The sequence below is a fragment of the Protopterus annectens genome, chromosome 1.part1 (assembly GCF_019279795.1).
Source record: "Protopterus annectens isolate FY-2018-M chromosome 1.part1, PAN1.0, whole genome shotgun sequence".
In the NCBI taxonomy this organism is placed as follows: Eukaryota; Metazoa; Chordata; order Ceratodontiformes; family Protopteridae; genus Protopterus; species Protopterus annectens.
The window spans coordinates 1227549060-1227573549 of NC_056726.1; the positions used below are offsets into that span (position 1 = coordinate 1227549060).

General features: G+C 46.3%; 1 protein-coding gene across 1 annotated transcript in view; it reads left to right on the forward strand.

Moving 5' to 3' along the window:
* The window catches only part of LOC122815924 (zinc finger protein 345-like), a 477973-nt gene that overhangs the window by 160737 nt on the left and 292746 nt on the right, over positions 1-24490 (forward strand). The window contains exon 3 of the mRNA XM_044088794.1: positions 6391-6831. Coding sequence (XP_043944729.1) covers positions 6391-6831 — 441 coding nt within the window. The remainder of the gene's footprint in view (positions 1-6390; positions 6832-24490) is intronic.

The window sequence follows — 24490 nt, forward strand, 5'->3', positions numbered from 1 at the left end:
CAGAAGTGATCCCAGGGGTGAATTTCCCATCTCCCATCCAATCATCAAAATTTTTCTTGAACAGTGCTAATGAGGAGCTTTGTTTGATATAGATAGGTAGTTTGTTCCAGAGTGTGGGAAGTCTCTGAGACAGGAATCTATACCTCCAGCATGATGTCCTTCAAGGATGCATCTGCAGTCTTTACAAATGGGTTGTCCTGTCGTCAGGCAGCCCTTCGGTCGGCCGGATTCCAAAGTCTGGGTCTGGCTTCGGCTGGTGTCGCACTTCACCCGACATCATTGCGGCAGTTATTCGGGTATAAAGGCATCAGCCAACGCCATTTTCCTCAGTCTTTCTTGCCGCGTGGCGCCCAAAGCAGAAGCTGTTCGCAAGTGCCGGTCGGTCAGATCCAGAGATTACTACTACCAAATACTACTTCGAAGACTTCTAAAAAGCTAAGTACCCCGTTGGGGACTCTTTCTTGCCTCAGCCGATGTCAGAAAAAGTGAATAACTGTTTAACTTGTGGGAAACAAATACCTCATAAAGATTTCCACTCTTACTGCTTGTTTAGGCCCAGACCACGACGTAGCAGCTTGTTTAGCCTGTGCTTCTTTCAACCGACGGACGCTTAGACGTCGGTCGGAGTTTGCTGAACAGTTTTTCGGCTCAGATTTCACGTACATTATGCCGTCGGATCCTCCGACTTCACAAGTTGCTAAGAAACGCAAAGAAAAGGACCGACACTCGCGGGCCGAAACCGCGGTTAAGCAAACCGCGAGTGTCTCGGTTTCGGCCGAAACCGAGCAAGCGGTTCTAACTTCAGCCGAATCCATGACTACTACCGAGGCCTCTTCTAACCTGGCTGAATCGGCCTCTGAAATCCAACCTGCTACTGTGGTTTCACAAGAGTTATCGGACACCATCCCCTTGGATGTTTCAACCCCTGCACGTGGTGCTGCTAGGCCTCCTGCAGCCATGTCCATAAAGGCCTTTGCCAGGGCTAAAGCAGCCAAAACTTCTAAGTCTGTGCCTGTTAAGCCCCCCTCTCACAGGCCCAGCTCCAGTTCCCAAATGCTTACTCTGGCAGAGGATCTCATCTCTTTAATAAGGGGATCCCAACCTCATCCAGACAGGGCCTCTCAACCTCCTCCAGAAAAGAGACCTAGAGCAGAGCCCTCTGAGCCAGTGTCCACAGATGATCCTTCTGATGATTCAGACAATACAGACCATCCAGAGGCTCCTTTTTCTCCTTATGAAGACTCGATGCTGAGGAATCGATTCCTTCTGCCTCTCCACCAGAGGAATTTTCCTTTGGGGAAACCTTACATGCCATGAGGGAGCAATTTCAATGGCAGGGGCAAGATTTCTCAGATTCAAGGAAAAGGCTTAGGACTTTTTTGCATTTACCACAACATAGGCCTTTAGCTATACCTCCAGTTCTTCCTGTTGTAGATGATGCATTTAATGATGCTTGCACTGCTCCTGATACTTTACCTCCAGCCCCTGCTAAGCCCGATAGGTTCTACAGGGTCCCGGACACACATCACCATTTATACAAGGCCCCTTTTGCAGATCCCGAGACTATCTCCTAGGGGCCTAAGGCAGTAGCTTTGACCTCAGCTAAAAATCCCCTCCCCTCTGAAAGGGAATCCAGGTCCTTAGAGAGATGGGGTAAAAAAGTATACACCTCTGCTACTCTCTCAGCTAGGGCATTGAACTGTCAGTTTCATATGATCCAATACCAGGAGTTTATGCTTGATCAGTTAACTAAGAAACTGTCCTCTGATGACTCTTTAGATAAGAAATATGTTCTTGAAATGGTGCATAACATTCAGCAGGTTAGTAATCATTCGTTAAAATGTGGCTATGATGCACTGGAGGCTTCCTTTAGATCAGCCATGACTGGCACAGTTATCAGAAGGCATGCATGGTTGAAAGAACAGGTCTTGCCGGGTCATGTTAAAGCAAAACTATTAGATGCTCCTATGGATAAGGTCAATTTATTTGGTTCTCCTGCTCAGCAGGTACTGAAGAAAATGGAAGAGAAGGCAAAATCTGTACAAACAGTGAAAGATTTCTTACAGGTTCAGCCTCCAAGGTTTAGCAGGAACTGGCCTTCCAAAAATTGGTCCTTTCCAGACTCCTCTAAAACACAGAGAGGCAGGAATAGGCGTTCAAGAGGCAGAAACCAATCCAGAGGAGGTGCCTACAGGGGACGCCAGTGGCAAGGTAACAACCAACGAGACACAGACACAACTACTACCACTGCAACAGGACAATCACAGTGACTTGGCTCTGGCACCGCCTACCAGGGAACAAACAGCAGCACCCTTAGGCGGAAAGTTAGCCTTATTTTCAAAAAACTGGCACTGCATCACAAGAGACAAGTGGATTTTGCAAACTATAGACCAAGGCTACAGGTTTCATTTCCATACTTTACCAGCAAAAAGAGGAATGCCAAACCTACCACCAAATCAAAAGACAGAAGCTCTAAAACAAATAGCTCAATTAGCAAAAATGAGAGCTGTGGAAAGGGTACCATCTATGGAACAAGGAAAGGGATTTTACTCCAGACTCTTCCTGGTACCACGAAAAGAGAAAAATTGGAGGCCTATTCTCGACCTGTCCGCTTTAAACACATTCATCATTGTTCCAAAATTCAAAATGCTGACCCTACAGCAACTTCTTCCCATGCTGGGCAAGGAGTCTTGGCTGGTGACTCTAGATCTCAAGGAGGCATACCTGCACGCCCCCATACGACCAAATTGCAGAAGATACCTCAGATTTCTTGCAGGATCAGAGCATTATCAATTCTCAGCATTGCCCTTTGGCTTATCTACTGCGCCCAGAGTGTTCACGAAATGCCTGGCATCAGTAATCGCCACTGCAGGCTTCAGGGAATCCAAATATATCCATACCTGGACGACTGCCTGATACAAGCGGACAACAGAAACAAGCTAACAGAAGACTTACAAAGAGTCATTTACTTACTGCAAGCCCTGGGATATACAGTCAATATAAAAAAATCAAGACTGATTCCATCCCAAAGAATAACCTTCTTAGGTGCAGAATTGGACACAACAAAACAGATGGCATTCCTAACTGCAGAAAAACAAGAACAACTTCCTCTCTACTTCTTGGCATTAACAAAGCAGAGCCAGCTAACAGCAAGGAAAGTACTGCAGGCCTTGGGCTTCATGGCATCCTGCATAATCCTGGTCCCTCATGCCAGACTACATATGAGAAAGCTACAGTGGTACCTGAAGAATTTATGGTCTCAACACAGGCACAGCCTAGAAACCGAAATACCACTAATCCCATACCTGAAACAAGAGTTCCTATGGTGGGCTCAGGGCATGTCAGTCAAACCCAGGTTTGCCCTTCCACAGCATTCAACCAAGCCAAACCATCACAACGGACGCCTCAGACCTCGGTTGGGGGGCCCACATGCTGGACAAGTGCATACAAGGCTTATGGACTCAAGATCAGCTGCACCTGCACATAAATCAAAAGGAAATGCTGGCAGTAAAACTGGCAATCCAGAATTTCAGACCATTCCTCCAAGAAGGCCAGTTGATGATAAGGACAGACAACACCACAGTCATGTGGTACATCAACAAACAGGGAGGCACTCATTCATACCCTCTATGCCGGATGGCACTGGACCTATGGAATATGGCTCTGAGCTACAACATTCAGTTACAAGCAATTTTTGTACCGGGAAAAGAAAACATCCTAGCAGACATATTAAGCAGAACTACCTCGGATGCTCACGAATGGATGCTACACCCGGACATCTTCAAGGCCATCACAAGGAAATGGGGACTACCACAGATAGACCTATTCGCATCCCCACTCAATCACCAGCTCAAGAAATTCTGCACAAGAACGTACCACCCACTTGCTTGGAAGGTGGACTCTCTATCCTTCAGTTGGAAAAGCCTGACAGCATATGCATTCCCACCTCTTCCTTTGATGCACAAGGTGCTATTGAAAATCAAAGAGGAACGTCCAAGGATCATTCTGATAGCTCCAGACTGGCCAAGACAACATTGGTACCCATTACTGAGGAGCATGTCTCGGGGACAAATGTGGACACTACCCCTGATCCCATTGCTGTTAACTCAGAGTGGCTACAACACCCTGCATCCAAACCTGAAAACTCTGCAGCTGACTGCCTGGAACATTATATAAGAACAACTAACCCAGATTTATCCCAAAGGGTTAAAGACATTATCCTTGAGGCCCGCAGACCTTCAACAAGAAGGAACTATGCAGGAAAATGGAAAAGATTTCTTATTTGGAGTACTGAAAGGGGAAAAGATGTGTCAAAGGTAGACATAGCCAACATCCTGGAGTATTTGGCAGAGCTTTTCCATACAGGCCTGTCCTATTCCTCCATCAAGATACATGCATCAGCTATTTCTGCAGAATACAGCTTCGATCCCCTGTCTTCTCAAGATCCTCTACTCAGGCAGTTTCTGAGAGGAATTAAAAATGTAAAACCTCCTAGGAAACCACCATTGCCAGCATGGGACTTGAACTTTGTGCTAGAAAAATTGACACTCCCCCCTTTCGAACCAGCAGCAACAGCAGAACTTCAACACCTATCCTGGAAAACTGCTTTCCTGCTGGCAATTACCTCAGCAAGAAGGATTTCTGTGCTACAGGCTTTAATGGCAGTACAACCCTTCCTAATCTTCCATCAAGACAGAGTGTCCATGAGAACAAATCCTACATTTATGCCTAAGGTGGTATCCAGAGTATCTTTAAACCAGGCTATCCACCTACCTACATTCTTCCCCAATCCACAGAACAGGGGGGAAAGACTGCTGCATACTTTAGATGTACATAGACAGTTACGCTACTACCTGGACAGAACCAAGGGCAATAGAAAAACTGACCAGCTTCTGGTAGCATATGCAACAGGAAGGGAAGGAAAAGCATTTTCAAAACAGACAATCTCCAAGTGGATAGGAAATTGCATCAGATTCTGCTACTCCTACCATGGAAAGAAAATTCCACAGAACATAAGGCCTCATTCTACAAGGGCTACAGCCACTACCACAGCTTTCTTAAGAGGAGTGGCTACCAAGGACATTATAGAGGCTGCTACTTGGACCTCCGTGCATACATTTGCCAAGCATTATAACTTACCTTTATACTCTAGATCCCGAGCAGGGTTCGCCACTGCTGTTTTGCAAGGGATCCTAACTACACCATAATTTCTTCTCTTTCCTCCTCCCCTAGTTTAGCTATGGTATTCTACCCATTTGTAAAGACTGCAGATGCATCCTTGAAGGACATAGTACAGTTTTGTACCTACCATAAATGTAGATGTCCGAGAGGAATGCATCTGCAGTCAGGATTACCCACCCTCCTTCCCCTCTGAGGTACTCCTAGGGTATTTGCCAATCTACAGCTAGCTTGGGGGGGGATCTATTATGGTGCATTTGTTTGCATATATGTGCATACATGTTTATTTTATGTGGTTGCTCTCTACTATTTGGAAACTTTGGCATTTATCCAAATTTAGCCATCCAAGAGGGCACCTGGCATCTGGGGCAAGAAACACTGAGGAAAATGGCGTCGGCTGATGCCTTTATACCCGAATAACTGCCGCAATGACGTCGGGTGAAGTGCGACACCAGCCGAAGCCAGACCCAGACTTTGGAATCCGGCCGACCGAAGGGCTGCCTGACGACAGGACAACCCATTTGTAAAGACTGCAGATGCATTCCTCTCGGACATCTACATTTATGGTAGGTACAAAACTGTACTTTCTGTTTATTGGGGTGACTAGGTTTAGGTCCCTAGAGCGTAACTTGTAGGGATTGGGATTTCTTTAAGTGGAACATGAGGGGTGCAGGGGAGCTTGTCCCCCTGCTTTCATGTAGTACACTGATTGTGTGTGTGTGTGTGTGTGTGTGTGTGTGTGTGTAGCAAAATTCAAAACTTCCAGTATTCGAGGTTTTGAATTTCGCGGTTTTTAGTTTTCGTTGTTTTGTGGATTCCACTTCTTGGGCTTGAGATACTGAAATTCGAGATTTCAGTATGTCGAGCTTCTGAAGTGAATCCAGAATAAGAAGAGGAACTGAATCCTTAAAAAGCACATCATCTTTGTTCTACCCTTTTGTATGAATATTGACTAAAATAGGTATTAATGCAATTGTAAAAAGTGTTTTGAAATTGTTCGGAGACATTTTTAAATTGCCCTCTGCTGTTCTTCAGTGAACCTCAGTAGCCTTCAAAATGAATGCTTAAAAAATATAAGATAACCCTAACAAAACTGTATGACAGCAGTCTCTCTATTATGCTGGTGACTTGCTTTTCCTTTGTAAAATGTTTTTCTTGCAATTACCCTAGCTGATAATGTCAAATCTACATTTTGTAATTTTTATGTTTTAGATGTAGAAGACAGCATTTCCACTTTACACTTGCTTGCTGATCCAAAGAAACAGAATGAATGCCCTTTAAGGGATGCTGAGGACAACCCAGAGAATGTAGAGTTCAGTTCAGGACATATAAAGCAGGAAAAGAGGGATCTAGACTTCATCTGTTGTACTGAGGAAGATGATCTGGACAAGCATAATGATGAAGGGGAGGAAAACCAGTGGTGTAACAATGCTGACGATTATGTAAAGGAAGAAGAATGCAATGAAGATCTGCCTTTTAGCCTTTCAGATGAAGAGCATAATAATATACAGGACGATGATTATTTAAAAGAGGCAGAAAGAATTGATGATCTTGTTATTCATGTTGTGAAGGTGGAAGGCAGTGACAATGAACTCGATGCCACTTTACAGGAGGAAGAGACAAATCAATGTGCAGATGAAGGCATTCCCAGCAGTAAGTAGAGTTAATCAGTGTGTTGAGTGTGTACGCATATGTATTTCATAGCTATGCTGAAATGAGGGTGACTAAAGTTTTGAAATTTTAGCAAAAGAATATTAAGAAAAGTGATGGTATGTAGATTAATGAGGCAGTTAAAAGAAATGACAAAAAACTAGGAGAAGGTGGTGTACCATAAGGAGGAAAAATCCTGGAAACTTAAAGAAAAATAGTAAGGGGCGATCATCAAGGAGCAGTTTATTAAGGTGTATACTTTGTGGACTTTAGGTAACTATATAAAGGAAAAGTACTGAGAGGGTGAATATTCTGTTGGTAAGGTAAAGATGGGATTTGTTGACAAGTAACTTCTGGTTGGCATGCTTATTCAATGTTTTTGATTAACATCAAATAGTATGCATACATTTGTGCATCAGCCATCTGACTGTGAGAAGTCCTAACATGCGTTCAGAAATCTATAGGAGTTTTGTAAAATGGTGAGTTTGTCTCCTATATCCCTCTATTGCTTTTGTTCGTATGTTTTGTTGGAGAACAGCTTCTGTGATCCTGACTGGGAAGGTTTTTTTTTTTCTAGGTTACCCCCCCCTTTTTGCTTGCTTTTGACCTTTTTTTTCCAGCATTCAGTTTTTCCTTCCATTTTCCTAGGCAGAGTAGAGCTAGGTAAGAGCTTGCCAGAGGTGCCATCTTCCTCATAGACATTGAGGGGACTGTGTGGTCTTGCCATCATCCTAGCAATGAGTGCATTTTGTGCAAGTGCTTATTCCCCCAATCACTGTGGGAACTCTCAATCCCACCACCCCCCCCACCCCTACTGAGCTGCACAGTCACCAGTGACCAATACCACCAGGTTTGAGCTTTTTGAGCCTTTTGCCTGCACCCCTGGGCCCCACTCCAAAACCCCAAAACTCCTCTCTATGTGCTCCATGGCTGTGGCATCCCGTATGTCCACCTCCAGCACTGTGAAACATCCAAGCTGCTAATAAAACTATTGATTAACTGAGCCATAGTTACTCCTCTATGCCAGTGATGTTGACTGTGACTGGCAATGAGAGAAAGTGTGTGTGTGTGTGTGTGTGTGTGTGTGTGTGTGTGTGTGTGTGTGTGTGTGTGTGTGTGTGTGTGTGTGTGTGTGTGTGTGTGTCTAGACTAGAAGGCAATTAGTGCAAAGGGCTACCCCATGAGGGGACATTTCAGTTTAGATGCAAGTGTTCTGTAAAGTGCAGGAGTTTGTTTTCTCGATGGAAAGATTTTTTGTTGCTTTCAAGCGGTCATCCTTGCAGATCAGGAGACTGAGAAAAAGGACACGTAACCCAGCACAGCTGCTATCTATCTGCTTAGTCAGAATACACTTTCTGGAGCTTCTGACTGACCAGAAAGATAGTGAGCCCTTTTACCGTGGGGCAGCTAGTAGGGAGTCTCAGTCCTCACCACTGTCTCTTAAGGGAACGTCACTAAAAACATTTCCCCAAGAGTACACCGGGAACAGGTTCCAAACCTGGGACTGGACTATATGCTTCACTCCAGGTCCCCAAATGAGTCTCCACTCTAACCACTGCAAAGCACTGTGTCCCAGTGCTAGGTATCTGACACACTCGCTCTTAAATGTGTGATATTTACACTTGCCAACATTCTTGGGAAAGACTGACACAGATTTATCTGCTGTTTCTTTGCCCAGATTACAAGGTAACAGCTGTCACAAGTCAAATACCGCAATACCCTTCAAAAGGGGGTGTTCAGTTATATTGGGTAAAATAGATATTGAAACAAATGGTAGCATGTATCCCAAACAGTAAGGCCTTTCAGAGTCGCCCTAGTGTTATCACAGTAAGTATAAACACACTCAAGTTATTGCAAAATATTAACTAAGTAACCAGCCACCGTGAGAGATAGTAAAACATTTAATAATACATAAAAGGATTTAGACATGTAAATACTGAATAACTGATTCCAATAAACATCAGAGGTTTCACACACAGGAAATATGAAAGTAATACTGTAGTATAGATCTAGTGTTGATTTTAGAAAACCTCTAACTGTAGATGTTAAGTTGTCAATCTCGCCTTCATTCTTGCTGGATGGGTTCGGAGCCGATCCTCGGCTCCGACTCGGCACTTGCTTAGCTTGAGAACTCCTTTTACCAGCTCGAGGCAACCCTATATTCCATGATGCAAGGCGGGACTACCTCAGATCTCGTTTGCCGCTTTGCGAAGAGGTCTCCTTTTTTGCCAGCTGAGGTAAGTTTGAGTTTTTCAAACAGCTTAAGTCAGGGTTTATCTTCCCCTTTCCTATTTTTTAGTGTTTAGTGTCCATACAATCACCCTATTCCCCTTATAGTTAAAAAAATTTTTACTTTATAAAAAGTTTAAAAATTTCAGTTAGGCCTAGGCCTTCCTTATTAATCCCTACCTGTGTGTCTGTGTTTGTGGGATTAATTTGTGTGACTGTTTTTGGGGTGTGTGTGTGTGAGTATTTTATTTCTCTTTTCCTTAGACCATGTCTAAAGAGGTAAAGGTCTCGGGCTTCAAGAAGTGTGACTCGTGCTGTCAGAAAATGTCTCTGACAGACGGTCACACTTCTTGTGTTTACTGCCTGGGGCCTTTACACCTGCAGGACTCCTGTGCTTTGTGTCACTCTTTTAGCCAGCGAGTCCTGCAGGAAAGGAGGAATAAGTTAATCCTCCGTGGCTTGCTAAAGCCGGAAGGTTCACCCACTAAACCTGGGTCCAGTAAGCCTTCCAAGCCATCTAAGGGTCAGGCTACAGCTTCCAAGCCTTCCCCGGTGGCTCCGACTCCTTCGGAGTCGAGATCGGCTCCAGCCGGAGCCGATCTTTCTCCTTCTCAGCTAGGGTCGGTTCCGACACCCAATCTGCTGTTGCCTTGTCGGCCCCGGCTGGAGCCGACACAGTATCCAGTATTGAGCCGAAGCCTTCGGCTCCATCTGGAACCCATAGGACGCTGGTCCGATGACTTCATCCAAGAAGAGATCTCGGTCCCCGCCTTTGAATCTATCCACTCGGCCCGGGTCTCCTCTTTTGTCAGAGCGGAGTCATCGGAGCCGATCTTCGAGATCTTCCAGGCTGTCTGACCACGATTTAGAGAGGGTGGTAAGCAGGCTGTTAAAGTCGCAGGCACTGGCCCAAATGCTCCATAGCCCGTCTCAGCAGACTTCGCTATTGCTTCACCCCTTGAACTTCCTCCTCCGACTCCCCACCAGAGTTCGGAGCCGGAGCTTCTCGGGACAGCGACTGTGTCGGCACCGGAACCGATGCATCCTTTTTCGCCCGCTGCTTCGGCCCGATCTCCTCCTTGAGACCTTCCTTGAGGGATCCGTCGCCGAGTTTCCTTGTCGGCTCCGAGGGGCTAGTGGCATCGGACCCTTGTCCGACCCCGCCTCCCTCTCGGGCTTCGCTTTGGTAAGCTCGGCACCGACATCGCCTCGGAGCCTTCCCTCTCAGTGGAGCCGGGAATTCCTATTTCCTCGGAACGGGAATATTCCGGTCTCCCAGGGAGGGGAGCCTTTGAGGTGATGAGGAGTGTCCTGGCACCTGAGCCAGGTCAACGGTCCATCCGTCTAGCTCCTCCCTCTTCGGTGCCTGTAGACGCCTCTTGCCAGCCTCTTGCTCTCAGGCCCAGGGATCCATCGCCCCAGGTTTCCCCATTGGGAATATCTTCCTCTTCCGAGGTTTCTCCTGATCCTGCAGGGGAACCCCTCGGAAGAGGACGTGTAAGAGGAAACACACAGACTCCCCTGAGTCTACTACATCTGATACCGACTTGGATGAGTCGGAGGGTTCCCACGATCCCCTCTGAGGATGTCTCCTTTCAGTCATCCTTGAGCTCCTCAAACAGAGGGGAATTGGCCTCCATTGACCCCTCCGAGGATGAGTCGGTATACCTGGAGGCTTTGGATCCCGACCTCCACCTCCTGGGTGTCTCCGCCTTCACCCACTTATGCAGGTAGTGGCTCGAAGGCGGGCAGCTCCAGATTCTGTGGAACCTGCCCCAGGAGACCATCCAAGTTTATTACGGCCCCTACGGACAAACAGTTTCTTTCCAAGGGCGCCTCTGTGGATGCTATGGTGGTGGCGGCGCCACTAAGAAGGAACTTATGGATCCTTCAGTACCTGTCCATCCTCCTAACAAAGATTCTAGGACCATGGACAGGTATGGAAAGCGGATGTTTTCTTCAGCGACCTTTGCTATGCGTTCGCTGAACTACCTTTGTCACTTCACCAGGCTTCAAAGAGATATTCTCAAGGAACTAGGTGAAGTGGTCCAGGATCCTTCTGCTGCTGGGGCTCAAGAAAAGATTGCCTCACAGCTAGCAATCCTGAATTCCTTATCCAACTCCTCCATGCGGCTCATATCCTATGTGGCCGATGGAGCGAGCAGGGCCGCAGGCACAGGAGTGGCTCTTAGACGTCAAGCCTGGATGCGGCTTTGTAATTTTGCGGACCCCTTTAAGGCGTCCTTCACCAATACCCCTTTTGACGGTTCGGCTTTGTTCGGACCTCAGGTGAAGGATACCTTGACCAGGTGTGAGCAGGACGATAAAACTCTTTCTGCCGTTGGAGTCCATTTTTCCACCCCTTCTAGACCATATCCCAAGGGTCAGATGGGAGGGAAGATGTGGTTCCGCAAAGCCCAAGGAGCTACACCGGACACACGTGGTCAGTTTACCCCTAGAGGCAGAAGGGGTAACAATAATAGACGCCGCCCTAGAGGCAGGGGGGTCCTCAGAACCAGGGCAACAGGGAGTCTCTTCCTGAGAAGCCCTTTCAGCACCCCTGAGGTGTTGCCCGACTGTCCACCCTTGGAGGCAGTCGGGGGAAGGATTTCGCTGTACCCAGTAGCCTGGCATTCCCTTTCACAAGATATGTGGGTACAGTCGATCAAATCCGAGGGTTACAAAATCCCCTTCAAAAGGTATCCCGTACCTCAACAATCCCTTCCAGACATCTCACCCGGTCAAAGGGATTTGGCAGAACAGGAGGTTTCAAAGCTCCTAGAAAAAGAGCCGTCCAGACTGTTCCGCAGACCAAGTAGGATCCGCGTCTACTCGAGATTCTTTTGGTCCCCAAAAGGACGGGAGATTGAGACCAATGTTAGACCTGAGCAGTCTAAACAGATTTGTCAAGAAGGCAAGATTCCGGATGGTCACGCTTCAGTCCATTCTGCCCTTTCTGGGCAAGGACAACTGGATGTGCTCTATAGACCTTCAGGACGCGTACTATCACATAAAGATTCACAGGCGCTCCAGAAGGTTTCTCCGCTTTCGCTAGGGACCAGTCATTACCAATTCAGAGCCCTGCCCTTTGGCCTCACTTCAGCCCCAGAGTGTTTACCAAATGCATGGCAGTGGTCACAGCTCATCTGAGACGTCAAGGATTCCAGGTGTTTCCTTATTTGGACGACTGGCTCCTCTCCGCCACCACCAGGTGTCAGCTTCTTCAGACCAGAGACTACACTCTGCAGCTTTGCAGGAGTTTAGGAATTTCAGTGAATTTCGAAAAATCTTCTCTGCGGCCTTGCCAATCTATCACCTTTATAGGCGCAGAATTAAACACCGTCAAAATGTTTGCCAGACTAACAGATCAAAGAATTCTGGACATCCAAAAATACGTTCGGATTCTATTGCAGAGCAGCAAAGTCAAAGCCAGATTGATACTAAAGGTTTTAGGTCTTATGGCTGTGGCCATTGTTCTACTACCACTGGCTCGCTTCCACATGCGTCTTCTGCAGTGGATGTTATTCACTCAGTGGTCGTTCCACAGTCTTCCGATGAGGCACGAAATCTTAGTCACACAATCGTGCAGGACTCATCTGAACTGGTGGATATCTTCCCCTCTTCTTCATCAGGGCCGACCTTTTGTTCCCCCTCCTCCAGTTGCCACAGTTACTACGGATGCCTCTCTGATCGGGTGTGGGGGGGGGCATTATCAGGGCAGGATGGTCCACGGGACGTGACAACCCATAGAATACCATCTGCACATAAATGTCCTGGAGATGAGAGCGGTGCTTTTAACGTTGCAAGCCCTCAACGACTTTCTTCCCGCGGGGACTATTACAGTACAAACGGACAACATGTCCGTGGTCTGGTACATCAACAAGCAGGGCGGGACCAGGTCCTATCCGTTGTGTCGAGAAGCTCTCAGACTTTGGCAATGGGCAATCTCCTCTCATCGGTTTCTGATAGCAACGCACATCCCCGGCAGGTCCAACCTCTTGGCGGACAGGCTGAGCAGATCCATTCTCATGCCTCACGAGTGGTCTCGCAATCAATCTGTAGTGGAACAGATTTTTCTGAAGTGGGGCACACCTTGTTGCGATCTTTTTGCTACACCCCAAAACAACAAGTGCCCCGATTTCTTCACTCTCTTTCCCCTACCAGGCCAACCCCTGAGAGACTCTCTAACCCAGGATTGGCCCCGGGGACTTCTGTACGCTTTTCCTCCTTTTCCCTTGATTCCACAAGTCATTCAGAAAGCCACCGTTTTGAGGGCCAAGTTGATTCTCATTGCCCCTTACTGGCCTCGACAAATTTGGTTTCCGTCTCTGCATCGTCACCTCCTGGTGCAGCCCTGGCATCTGGACCCAGTTCCAGATCTCTTGATCCACCAGTTGGGTCAACAGCACCGGGCCATTCATTCTCTCAACCTCACTGCTTGGTTGCTCCACTTCCTTCCCTAACCAGGCTTCCTATGATCTCTGATCCTGTCAGAGATATCTTAGTGGCTTCTTTAAAGTCATCCACCAGAACCGTTTATGCTAGCAAGTGGCGACGTTTTTCCATTTGGGCAAATTCCAGAAATATCGATCCCTTTACTGCTCCTGTGCATTCTGTTTTAGATTTCCTGGCTGAAGTTTTGCAGTCAGGATCTTCTTCATCTACAGTAAAAGTTCAACTGGCTGCTATTTCCAAGTATCATGTTGGCTTGCAAGATCACAACATTATGTCTCATAGACTATGCAAGGCCTTTCTGAGAGGAGTGTTTCTCCTAAAGCCGCCAATAAAACATCCTCCACCACAATGGGATCTAAATTTAATGTTGGTATCCTTAATGTTACCACCCTTCGAACCGTCTGCTTCATGTTCATTGAAATTATTGACCTGGAAAACTATATGTTTACTAGCTGTCACTTCAGCAAGAAGGGTTTCCGAGATTCAATCTCTCTGCATCCGTTCCCCTTACTTGGTTTTTCACAAGGACAGGGTATCCTTAAGAACGAACCCGTCCTTTCTCCCCAAAGTTGTTTCTCAAACCAATATTAATCAATCCATCGATCTACCAGTCTTTTTCCCAAACTATTCTGACAGAGCTGAACAAAAGCTTCATTTTTTGGATGTCCATCGTCAGCTCAGGTACTATTTGCATAGAACGAAACAATTCAGGAAATCGGACCAATTATTTGTCTCCTATGCAGAAAACAGGAAAGGTCTCCCAGTGTCTAAAGTGACCTTATCCAGATGGTTGTCTTCCACCATTTCTTATGTGTACTCACTCAGAGGCAAACAACTACCTTCTAAACCGAAGCACACTCAACCAGGAGTCTATCCACTTCTGCAGCCTTTCAGGATAGACTACCCATTGATACCATTTGTGCAGCAGCTACTTGGGCCACTCCTCATACCTTTGTCTCTCATTACAAGTTAGATTTGGCCTCCAGAGACAGGGCCAGTTTTGGTTCCACAGTTCTCAAGAGTCTGTTCCATTGAGCCACCCGGGATACAGGTGCTAGGACGCTGTCCCATCCAGCAAGAATGAAGGCGAGATTGACAACTTAACATTTAGAAGTTATGTACCTACCATAACGTTCCATGTTAGTTGTCTTCTCTCGCCTTCTTTCTTGCGTCCCTCCCTCCTTCCCCCTGGCCTGGACAGATCTTGAAGAGTTCCTATCAGGTTGTTTCCTCCTGAGCCTTCATTAGAGGACTCCTTTATTATAAACTTGGGTTTCCTAATATATATTAGGTTAGTCCTTAGCAGGGTAGGTTAGCTACCAAACGAGATCTGAGGTAGTCCCGCCTTGCATCATGGAATATAGGGTTGCCTCGAGCTGGTAAAAGGAGTTCTCAAGCTAAGCAAGTGCCGAGTCGGAGCCGAGGATCGGCTCCGAACCCATCCAGCAAGAAAGAAGGCGAGAGAAGACAACTAACATGGAACGTTATGGTAGGTACATAACTTCTAATTCCCTGACTATCTAAAGATGAACTCTTCCTATCTAATCTAAATACTTTAGCAAGGAAAGATCGTACTCTTACTTCTGCAAGGTAAGATGAGAAAATATGACCACACTCCAGGCTGCTGTCTGTCCTCGGCAACTGGAACAACTGCTCTCCTGGAAACAACTGGACTACTACTGCTGAGCAGCCCTGCAAAACAACTGAACAATACTGAACTGACTCAGAACCTGCTTTTTACAGCAGATCTTTTTCAAAAGTTGCAAGAAGCTGCCATGAGAATTCTACTTTGAAATCAGACTTTGAAAAGCAAATAGCTGCAGGGAAGATTACATTCTCCCAGCCCTGGCACACAATGATGTCACATTTAGGCCAGCTGTCTCTAGCATAGCATGCATTCAGAATTCTCTTTGTAAAGAACATGTACATTTGGTCAACCAGAAGGACAGTGTTTGACATTCAAACATCTTGCATAAATCAGAATGATAATCAAATGACATAAACTTATTTAAAAAATTATAGCTAGTCATGCTGGCATGTGTAAAACAGGGTAATTTACAGTTACTTACAAAACTTAAGCCAGTCATGCTAGTACAGATAACAGTTATGTCAGTGCAAAGTTTTTTTTTTTTTGTTGCTTTCAAGTTGTCATCCCTGCAGACCAGGAGACTGCGAATAGGACACTTCTAACCCAACACAGCTGCTCACATCTGCTTAGTCAGAGTACTCCTTCTGGAGCTTCTGATTGGCCAGAAAGATAGTGAAACACTAAAGTAGTCAAGCAGATAGCAGTTACGTCTGCTTAGGTAAAGTGATTTTAGGTGCGCTGTAAAGCTTAGTATTTTTTGCTTAGAGAAATCTTGCATTGCAGCATGCCACAAGTGAGTGTGCAACTAACAGTTACCAGCAATTGCAAGGTCCGAGATTTTTTCTCCCTTTGATGTAAACAAGATATGATATCTAAACCAGGAAGAAAGAAAATGCCATCATCTCCTGTTTAGGAAGCCAATATGTTGCTGTGTGAGAATATTTTTTTCCCGTATCAGACTCTTTCTGTGCCATTTCGTTGATAGTCAAGATGACTCATTATAATCAAGATTGTACTCCTTTAAAATGAAGGAGAAATGGGACTGAACAACTGTTGCTGATTTGGTGATACAGTTAATGGTGGGTGGTAGGATAATGCAAAAATCTCTTGATTTTTGGATAATAATGGCTGTGATAGCTTTATCATCCCTTCGTGATCCAGTGCATAGGATGCTAGTCATTAGGGAAGCAAGTAGGCCGATAAGGACTTGGGTGCTTAATGACCATGGGGAATTGGGTGCCATTTTTTCATATCATACAGTGTCAATGTATATGCAGTATCTGATGTAACAGATAATGCAAAATATGTTGGAGAAGCAAAGAATGTTATGATAACTGGGGGAATGCTTTCTCCCATAAGTGTGATCCAAGACAAATGCATAAGATATTTGAAGTACCTTGTCCAGCCTTTTCCTTCTGGTGGTAGAAACTGGGGTAGAAGATCCAATATCTTTTCCATTTGACTCAAAAGATGGGTTATTGGTTGTCCTCCTATTCATCTGTTGCAGTATTCTTTATATGTCAGCATGGAAGGAGATGGTCAACAGACCACACTGCTTTGCCAGGCAGGGTAATGCACCTCTCCTCTCTAGGCTTTTAAATATTCGCTAAAACATTGTTTTCCCCCCATAGTGCCTTCTCTCAGGAAATATCAGATGCAACTCCCCTACTATCACTAGGGAGCAGGTCCTTAATGCTCTTAGAACAAGAACACTGCATCAATGGGTCCAAACAATATCCCAGGATGCCTTCTAAATAGCATGAAACGTGACCTCTCAGGGCCTCTGGAATTACTATTTTAACTATAGCTTCAAACAGCTTTGTGCCTCATGAATGTAGAAAGACAGCAGTCACCCCTCTGCACAAAGGTGGGTCATCTACAGACTCTGGAAACTACAGACCCATAAGTCTCATTAGTCTTAGGTTCATAGGTGTATACTAGGCTAATGGCCCTGGAACCTTTACAAGCCTAGCCCATAGGATTACCTTGGCATCGTGCCACCCAACCTTAGTTCTCGGTGCCTCTGTTGAGTAGAGCCACTGGAGTGACCCCCGGGGTGAATTTTCTGATATCCTTCAAGAATGCAACTGCAGTCCTGACATATGGGTTGTCCTGCCTCAGGCAGCCCTTCGGTCGGCCGGATTCCAAAGTCTGGGTCCGGCGTTGGCTGATGTCGCCTCCTCCCCGACGTCAGAGCGGCTGGGGTAGAAAGGCATCAGCCAACGCCATCTTCTTCAGTCTTTCTTGCCGCGCGGTGCCCGAAGCAGAAGCAGTTCACAAGTGCCGGTCGGTCAGCTCCTGTGTTTTCAGTTACCGAAGTCATTTAAAAGCTAAGTAGCCCGTTGGGGAACATTTTTTCTTGCCTCAGCCGATGTCAGAACAAATTGAGAAAGTTAATAATTGTTTGTCTTGTGGTAAACAAATACCTCATAAGGACTTCCATTCTTTCTGCCTCCCTTGCCTGGGCCCAGACCACGACGTCTCGGCCTGTGCTGCCTGTGCTTGCTTTAATAAGCGCACTCTCAGGCGCCGGGCAGAATTTGATGAAGACTTTTTTGGCGAATCCTACGCTTACATCATGCCGTCGGAACAACCGACAGCACAAACTACCAAAAAACGAAAGGACCGTGACCAACACCCTCGGCCCGCGTCTTCCACTGACATTACGCCTAAGCATTCTGCGAGTGCTTCGGTCCCTTCGGATGCGATTATTCAACCGCTCCAGGCCGACGACACCGCGTTAACACGTTCTTCGGTCCCGGAGACTACACCAATGCCGGTTGTTGATTTTCCTCCAGAAACCGAAGCTCTCGATCTACCCGACACCATTCCTGTGGACAAGGTTACCCCTGCACGTGGGGCAGCTAGGCCTCCTGTTTCCATGTCCATCAAGGCCTTTGCTCGTGCTAAGGCCGCCAGCCAGGCCAAGGCCCATCCTAAACCTACTTCACAGGCCCCTTCTTCTGATAGACAGATCATGTCCCTTGCTGCAGATCTTATCTCTCTTATCAGGGGGTCTCAGCCCCACCTAGGCAGAGGTTCTCAGCCGCCTGCAGAAAAAAGGCCTAGAACTGAGCAGGCAGACAACCTCTCTTCAGATGAAGCGTCTGGGGAGTCAGAGCATTCAGAAACCCAAGAAGAGTCCTTCCAGGCCTATGAGGACTCTGATGCTGAGGAATCAATTCCATCTGCCTCTCCTCCGGAGGATTTTTCTTTCGGTGAAGTCCTCCACTCCATGACGGAACACTTTAAGTGGCAGGGTCAGGAATTTTCTGATTCTAGGAAAAGGCTTCGTACCTTCCTTAAGTTACCCCAGCACAGACCTTTGGCTATTCCTCCAGTTTTGGATGTCCTGGATGATGTATTCTCAGACTCCAGTGCTTCCCCTGATTCTCTTCCTCCTGCTCCTGTCAAGCCAGACAGATATTACAGGGTCCCTGACACTCACAAGCATCTCTTTAAGGCCCAGGGTCCCTGACACTCACAAGCATCTCTTTAAGGCCCACTCTGTAGATCTAGAAACTATTTCACAGGGCCCCAAAGGAGTGGCTACCTCCTCAGCCAAAAATCCACTGCCAGCTGACAGGGAAGCAAGGTCCCTGGAGAGATGGGGTAAAAAAGTTTATACCTCTTCCATCCTTGCCATGAGGTCACTTAACTGCCTTTTTCATATGTTTCAGTACCAGGATTTTTTACTGGATGATTTGCAGAAAAAGCAAGCCTCTCCTGAGCCTGCAGATAGAAAGGCATTGCAGGATTTGGTTCATAATACTCAGCAGGTTAGCAACCATTTTCTTCAATGTGGTTATGATGCATTGGAGGCTTCATGTAGGGCAGCTATGACAGGGGCTGTTATCCGTAGACATGCTTGGTTGAAAGAGCAGCCACTACCGGATCATGTTAAAGTAAAGCTCCTGGACGCACCTCTGGATAAACAGAAGCTTTTTGGTGCTAATGCTCAGGATGTGTTGAAGTCTATTGAGGAGAAGGAAAAATCAGTACAGACAGTCAAGGATTTCCTCCAGGTTCAGCCACCCAGATTCAGCAGGAATTGGCCTTCAAAGAATTGGTCCTTTCCAGACTCAGATAAGTTTCAAAGGGGAAAGAACAGGCATGCTCGAGGTAGAGGACAATACCGAGGCTCCTACAGGGGCCGCCAATGGCAACCTCAAAATCAGAGAAGTGGTACAGGCAGTTCACCTGCACCACAGGGACAATCACAATGACTTACCTTTCACTCCGCCTACCAAGGCTCAAAGAGAAGCACCTCTAGGCGGAAAATGATCTCTATTCTCAAAAAACTGGCACATTATAACAAAGGACAATTGGATTCTGGACATAATAGACAGAGGTTACAGGTTCCACTTCCATACCTTACCAATGGGACAAGGCATGCCAAACCTGCCACAAAATCAAAGGGCAGAGGCACTCAGAGAAGTCTCAAAGCTGTTACAAATAAAAGCAATAGAGAAGGTTCCTCCTCAGGAACAAGGCCAGGGATTTTACTCAAGACTGTTCCTTGTTCCAAGAAAAGAAAAGCAATGGAGGCCTATTTTGGACTTGTCCGTTCTAAATACTTTTCTCATGGTGCCAAAATTCAAGATGCTGACGATGTCCTTCATGGATGCATCTGCAGTCATAACAACTGGGTTGTCCTGTCGTCAGGCAGCCCTTCGGTCGGCCGGATTCCAAAGTCCGGGTCCGGCTTCGGCTGATGTCGCACTTCACCCGACGTCATCTCTGCTGGTCTTCGGGTATAAAGGCATCAGCCGACGCCATTTTCCTCCGTCTTTCTTGCGCGTGGCCGAAGCAGAAGCTGTTCGCAAGTGCCGGTCGGTCAGATCCAGAGATTACTACTACCGAATACTACTTCGAAGACTTCTAAAAGCTAAGTACCCCGTTGGGGACTCTTTCTTGCCTCAGCCGATGTCAGAAAAAGTCAATAACTGTTTAACTTGTGGGAAACAAATACCTCATAAAGATTTCCACTCGTACTGTTTGCCTTGTTTAGGCCCAGACCACGACGTAGCAGCCTGTTCGGCCTGTGCTTCATTCAACCGACGAACGCTTAGGCGTCTGTCGGAGTTTGCTGAACAGTTTTTCGGCTCAGATTTTGCGTACATTATGCCGTCGGATCCTCCGACTACCCAAATTGTTAAAAAACGCAAAGAAAAAGACCGACACTCGCGGTCCGCGGTTTCGGCCGAAACCATGGTTAAGCAAACCGCGAGTGTCTCTGTTTCGGCCGAAACAGAGAAAACTGATCAAAGTACAGCTGAATCAATGACTACTACTGAGGTTCCTGCTACCTTACTTGAATCTGCCTCAGAAATTTTACCTACAACAGTGGTTACTAGTGACTTATCAGGCACCATCCCTTTGGATGTCTCTACCCCAGCACGTGGTGCTGCTAGGCCTCCTGCAGCCATGTCTATTAAGGCCTTTGCCAGGGCTAAAGCAGCCAAATCTACTAAATCAGTGCCTGTTAAACCCCCCTCAACCAGGCCCACTTCTAGTTCACAAATGCTTACTCTGGCAGAAGATTTAATATCCTTAATTAGGGGATCTCAATCTCACCCAGACAGGGCCTCTCAGCCCCCAGAAAAGAGACCTAGAGCAGAGCCCCCCGAGCCTGTGTCCTCTGATGATTCTGCGGATGACTCAGATATTACAGACCAGCCAGAGGCTCCTTTCTCCAATTATGAAGACTCAGATGCTGAAGAATCCATTCCAGCTGTTTCTCCACCAGAAGAATTCTCCTTTGGGGAAACCTTACATGCCATGCGAGAACATTTCCAATGGCAGGAACAGGATTTCTCAGATTCCAGAAAAAGACTTAGGACTTTTCTGCACCTTCCACAACACAGGCCCTTAGCTATACCTCCTGTCCTCTCTGTTGTGGATGATGCATTTAATGATGTCTGCACTGCACCAGATTCCTTACCTCCAGCCCTGCCAAACCAGATAGATTTTACAGGGTACCAGACACTCATCATCACCTATACAAGGCCCCACTTGCAGACCCCGAAACTATATCCCAGGGGCCTAAGGCAGTAGCCTCGACCACAGCAAAACACCCTATTCCTTCTGAAAGGGAAGCCAGGTCTTTAGACAGATGGGGCAAAAAAGTTTACACCTCAGCTACTCTCTCAGCTAGAGCTTTAAACTGTCAGTTTCACATGATACAATACCAAGAGTTTATGCTTGATCAGTTAACTAAAAGCTATCCTCTGATGACTCTATAGATAAGAAATATGTATTAGAAATGGTAAATAACATACAACAGGTTAGTAACCATTCCTTAAAATGTGGCTATGATGCACTGGAGGCTTCATTTAGATCAGCCATGACTGGTACAGTGATAAGAAGACATGCATGGCTGAAGGAACAGGTCTTACCGGATCATGTTAAAGCTAAGTTATTAGATGCTCCTATGTATAAGGCCAGTTTGTTTGGTACACCTGCCCAGCAGGTAATGAAGAAAATGGAAGAAAAGGCAAAATCTGTACAAACGGTTAAAGATTTCTTGCAGGTTCAGCCCCCAAGGTTTAGCAGGAACTGGCCTGCCAAAAATTGGTCCTTTCCTGACTCCACAAGATACCAAAGGGGCAGGAATAGACGTTCCAGAGGCAGAAATCAATCCAGAGGGGGTGCCTACAGAGGACGACAGTGGCAAGGTAATAACAGAGGCATAGACACAGCCACTACCACTACAACAGCACAATCACAGTGACTTGATTCTAACTCCGCCTACCAGGGAACAAATAGCAGCACCATTAGGCGGAAAATTAACCTTATTTTTTAAGAACTGGCACTATATCACAAAAGACAAGTGGATTTTGCAAACCATAGACCAAGGTTACCGGTTCCACTTCCACACTTTACCAGTCAAAAGAGGAATGCCAAACCTGCCTCCAAATCAAAAACAGAAGCTCTACAGCAGATAATGCAATTAACAAAGATGAGAGCTGTGGAAAGAGTACCAATAACAGAACAAGGCAAAGGATTCTACTCCAGACTATTCCTAGTTCCAAGAAAAGAAAAAAGTTGGAGACCTATTCTCGACCTGTCCACCTTAAATACATACATCATTGTCCCAAAATTCAAAATGCTGACCCTACAGCAACTTCTTCCCATGCTGGGCAAGGAGTGTTGGCTGGTAACTCTAGATCTCAAGGAGGCATACCTGCACGTCCCCATTCGACCAATTTGCAGAAGATACCTCAGATTTCTTGCAGGATCAGAGCACTATCAATTCTCAGCAGTGCCCTTTGGCTTATCTACTGCGCCCAGAGTATTCACAAAATGCCTGGCATCAGTAATCGCCCACTGCAGACTACAGGGACTCCAAATTTACCCATACCTGGACGACTGCCTGCTACAAGGGGACAACAAAAGCAAGCTGACAACAGATTTACAAAGGGTCATTTACTTGCTACAAGCACTGGGATGCACAGTCAATTTACAAAAGTCAAGGCTGATACCATCCCAAACAAGGACATTCTTGGGCTGAATTGGACACAGTAAAACAAATGGCATTCCTAACTGCAGAAAAACAAAAGAACTCCTCTTTACTTCTTGGCACTAACAAGACAGAACAAGCTAACAGCAAGAAAAGTTCTGCAGGCCTTGGGCTTCATGGCATCATGCATAATCTTGGTTCCACATGCCAGACTACATATGAGAAAACTACAGTGGTACCTAAAGAATTTATGGTCCCAACACAGGCACAGCCTAGAAGCAGAAATTCCACTAATCCCATGCCTAAAACAGGAGTTCCTATGGTGGGCTCAAGCATGCCAGTCAAACCCAGGCCTACCCTTTCACAACTATCAAGCAAGCCAAACCATCACAACAGACGCCTCAGACCTAGGATGGGGGGGCTCACATGCTGGACAAATGCGTACAAGGATTGTGGACGCAGGACCAGCTTCACCTGCACATCAACCTAAAAGAAATGCTGGCAGTAAAACTGGCAATCCAAAAATTCAGACCATTTCTCAAAGAAGGCCATTTGATGATGACAGACAACACCACAGTCATGTATGTGGTACATCAACAAACAGGGAGGCACTCATTCATACCCCCTATGCAGAATGACTTTGGACCTTTGGAACCTGGCACTCGGCTACAACATCCAGTTACAGGCAATATTTGTACCGGGAAAGGAGAATACTCTAGCAGACATGTTAAGCAGAACCACCTCGGATGCTCACGAATGGATGCTACACCCGGACATCTTCAAGACCATCTCAAAGAAATGGGGAATGCCACAGATAGATCTATTCGCTTCCCCTCTCAATCACCAGCTCAAAAAATTCTGCACAAGGACATTCCACACACTTGCATGGAAAGTGGATTCGCTCTCCTTCAGCTGGAAAGGTCTGACAGCATATGCATTCCCACCTCTTCCCTTGATACACAAGGTATTACTAGAAATCAAGGAGGAATGTCCAAGGATAATCCTGATAGCTCCAAACTGGCCAAGACAACACTGGTACCCATTGCTGAGGAGCATGTCTCGGGACAAAATGTGGTCAATACCCCTGATGCCTTTGATGTTAACTCGGAACAACTACAGCATCATGCATCCAAACCTAAAAACGTTGCAACTGACTGCATGGAACATCACATAGCAGCAACTAATCCAGAACTTTCCCAAAGGGTTAAAGACATTATCCTTGAAGCCCGCAGACCTTCAACAAGAAGGAACTATGCAGGAAACTGGAAAAGGTTTGTCATTTGGAGTGCTGAAAGAGGAAAAGATGTGTCGAATATAGATATTGCTAACATTCTAGAGTATTTGGCAGAGCTTCTACATACAGGCCTGTCCTATTCCTCCATCAAGATACATGCATCAGCTATTTCAGCAGAATACAGCTTTGATCCACCTGTCTTTTCACATCCTTTACTCAGGCAGTTCCTCAGAGGGATCAAGAATGTAAAACCTCCTAGGAAACCACCATTGCCAGCTTGGGATTTGAACTTTGTGCTAGAAAAGTTGACACTCGCACCTTTTGAACCAGCAGCAACAGCAGACCTACAGCATCTATCGTGGAAAACTGCTTTCCTACTGGCAATAACCTCAGCAAGCAGGGTTTCTGAACTTCAGGCCCTAATGGCAGTACAACCCTTCCTAATCTTCCACCAAGATAGAGTGTCCATGAGGACTAATCCTACATTTATGCCTAAGGTGGTATCCAGAGTGTCTTTAAACCAGGCAATCCACCTACCTACCTTCTTCCCCAACCCACAAAACAGACGGACAGAATCCTGCATACCTTGGATGTACATAGACAGCTACGCTACTACCTGGACAGAACAAAAGTAACAGAAAAACTGACCAGCTTTTTGTAGCCTATGCAACAGGAAGGGAAGGAAAAGCTATTT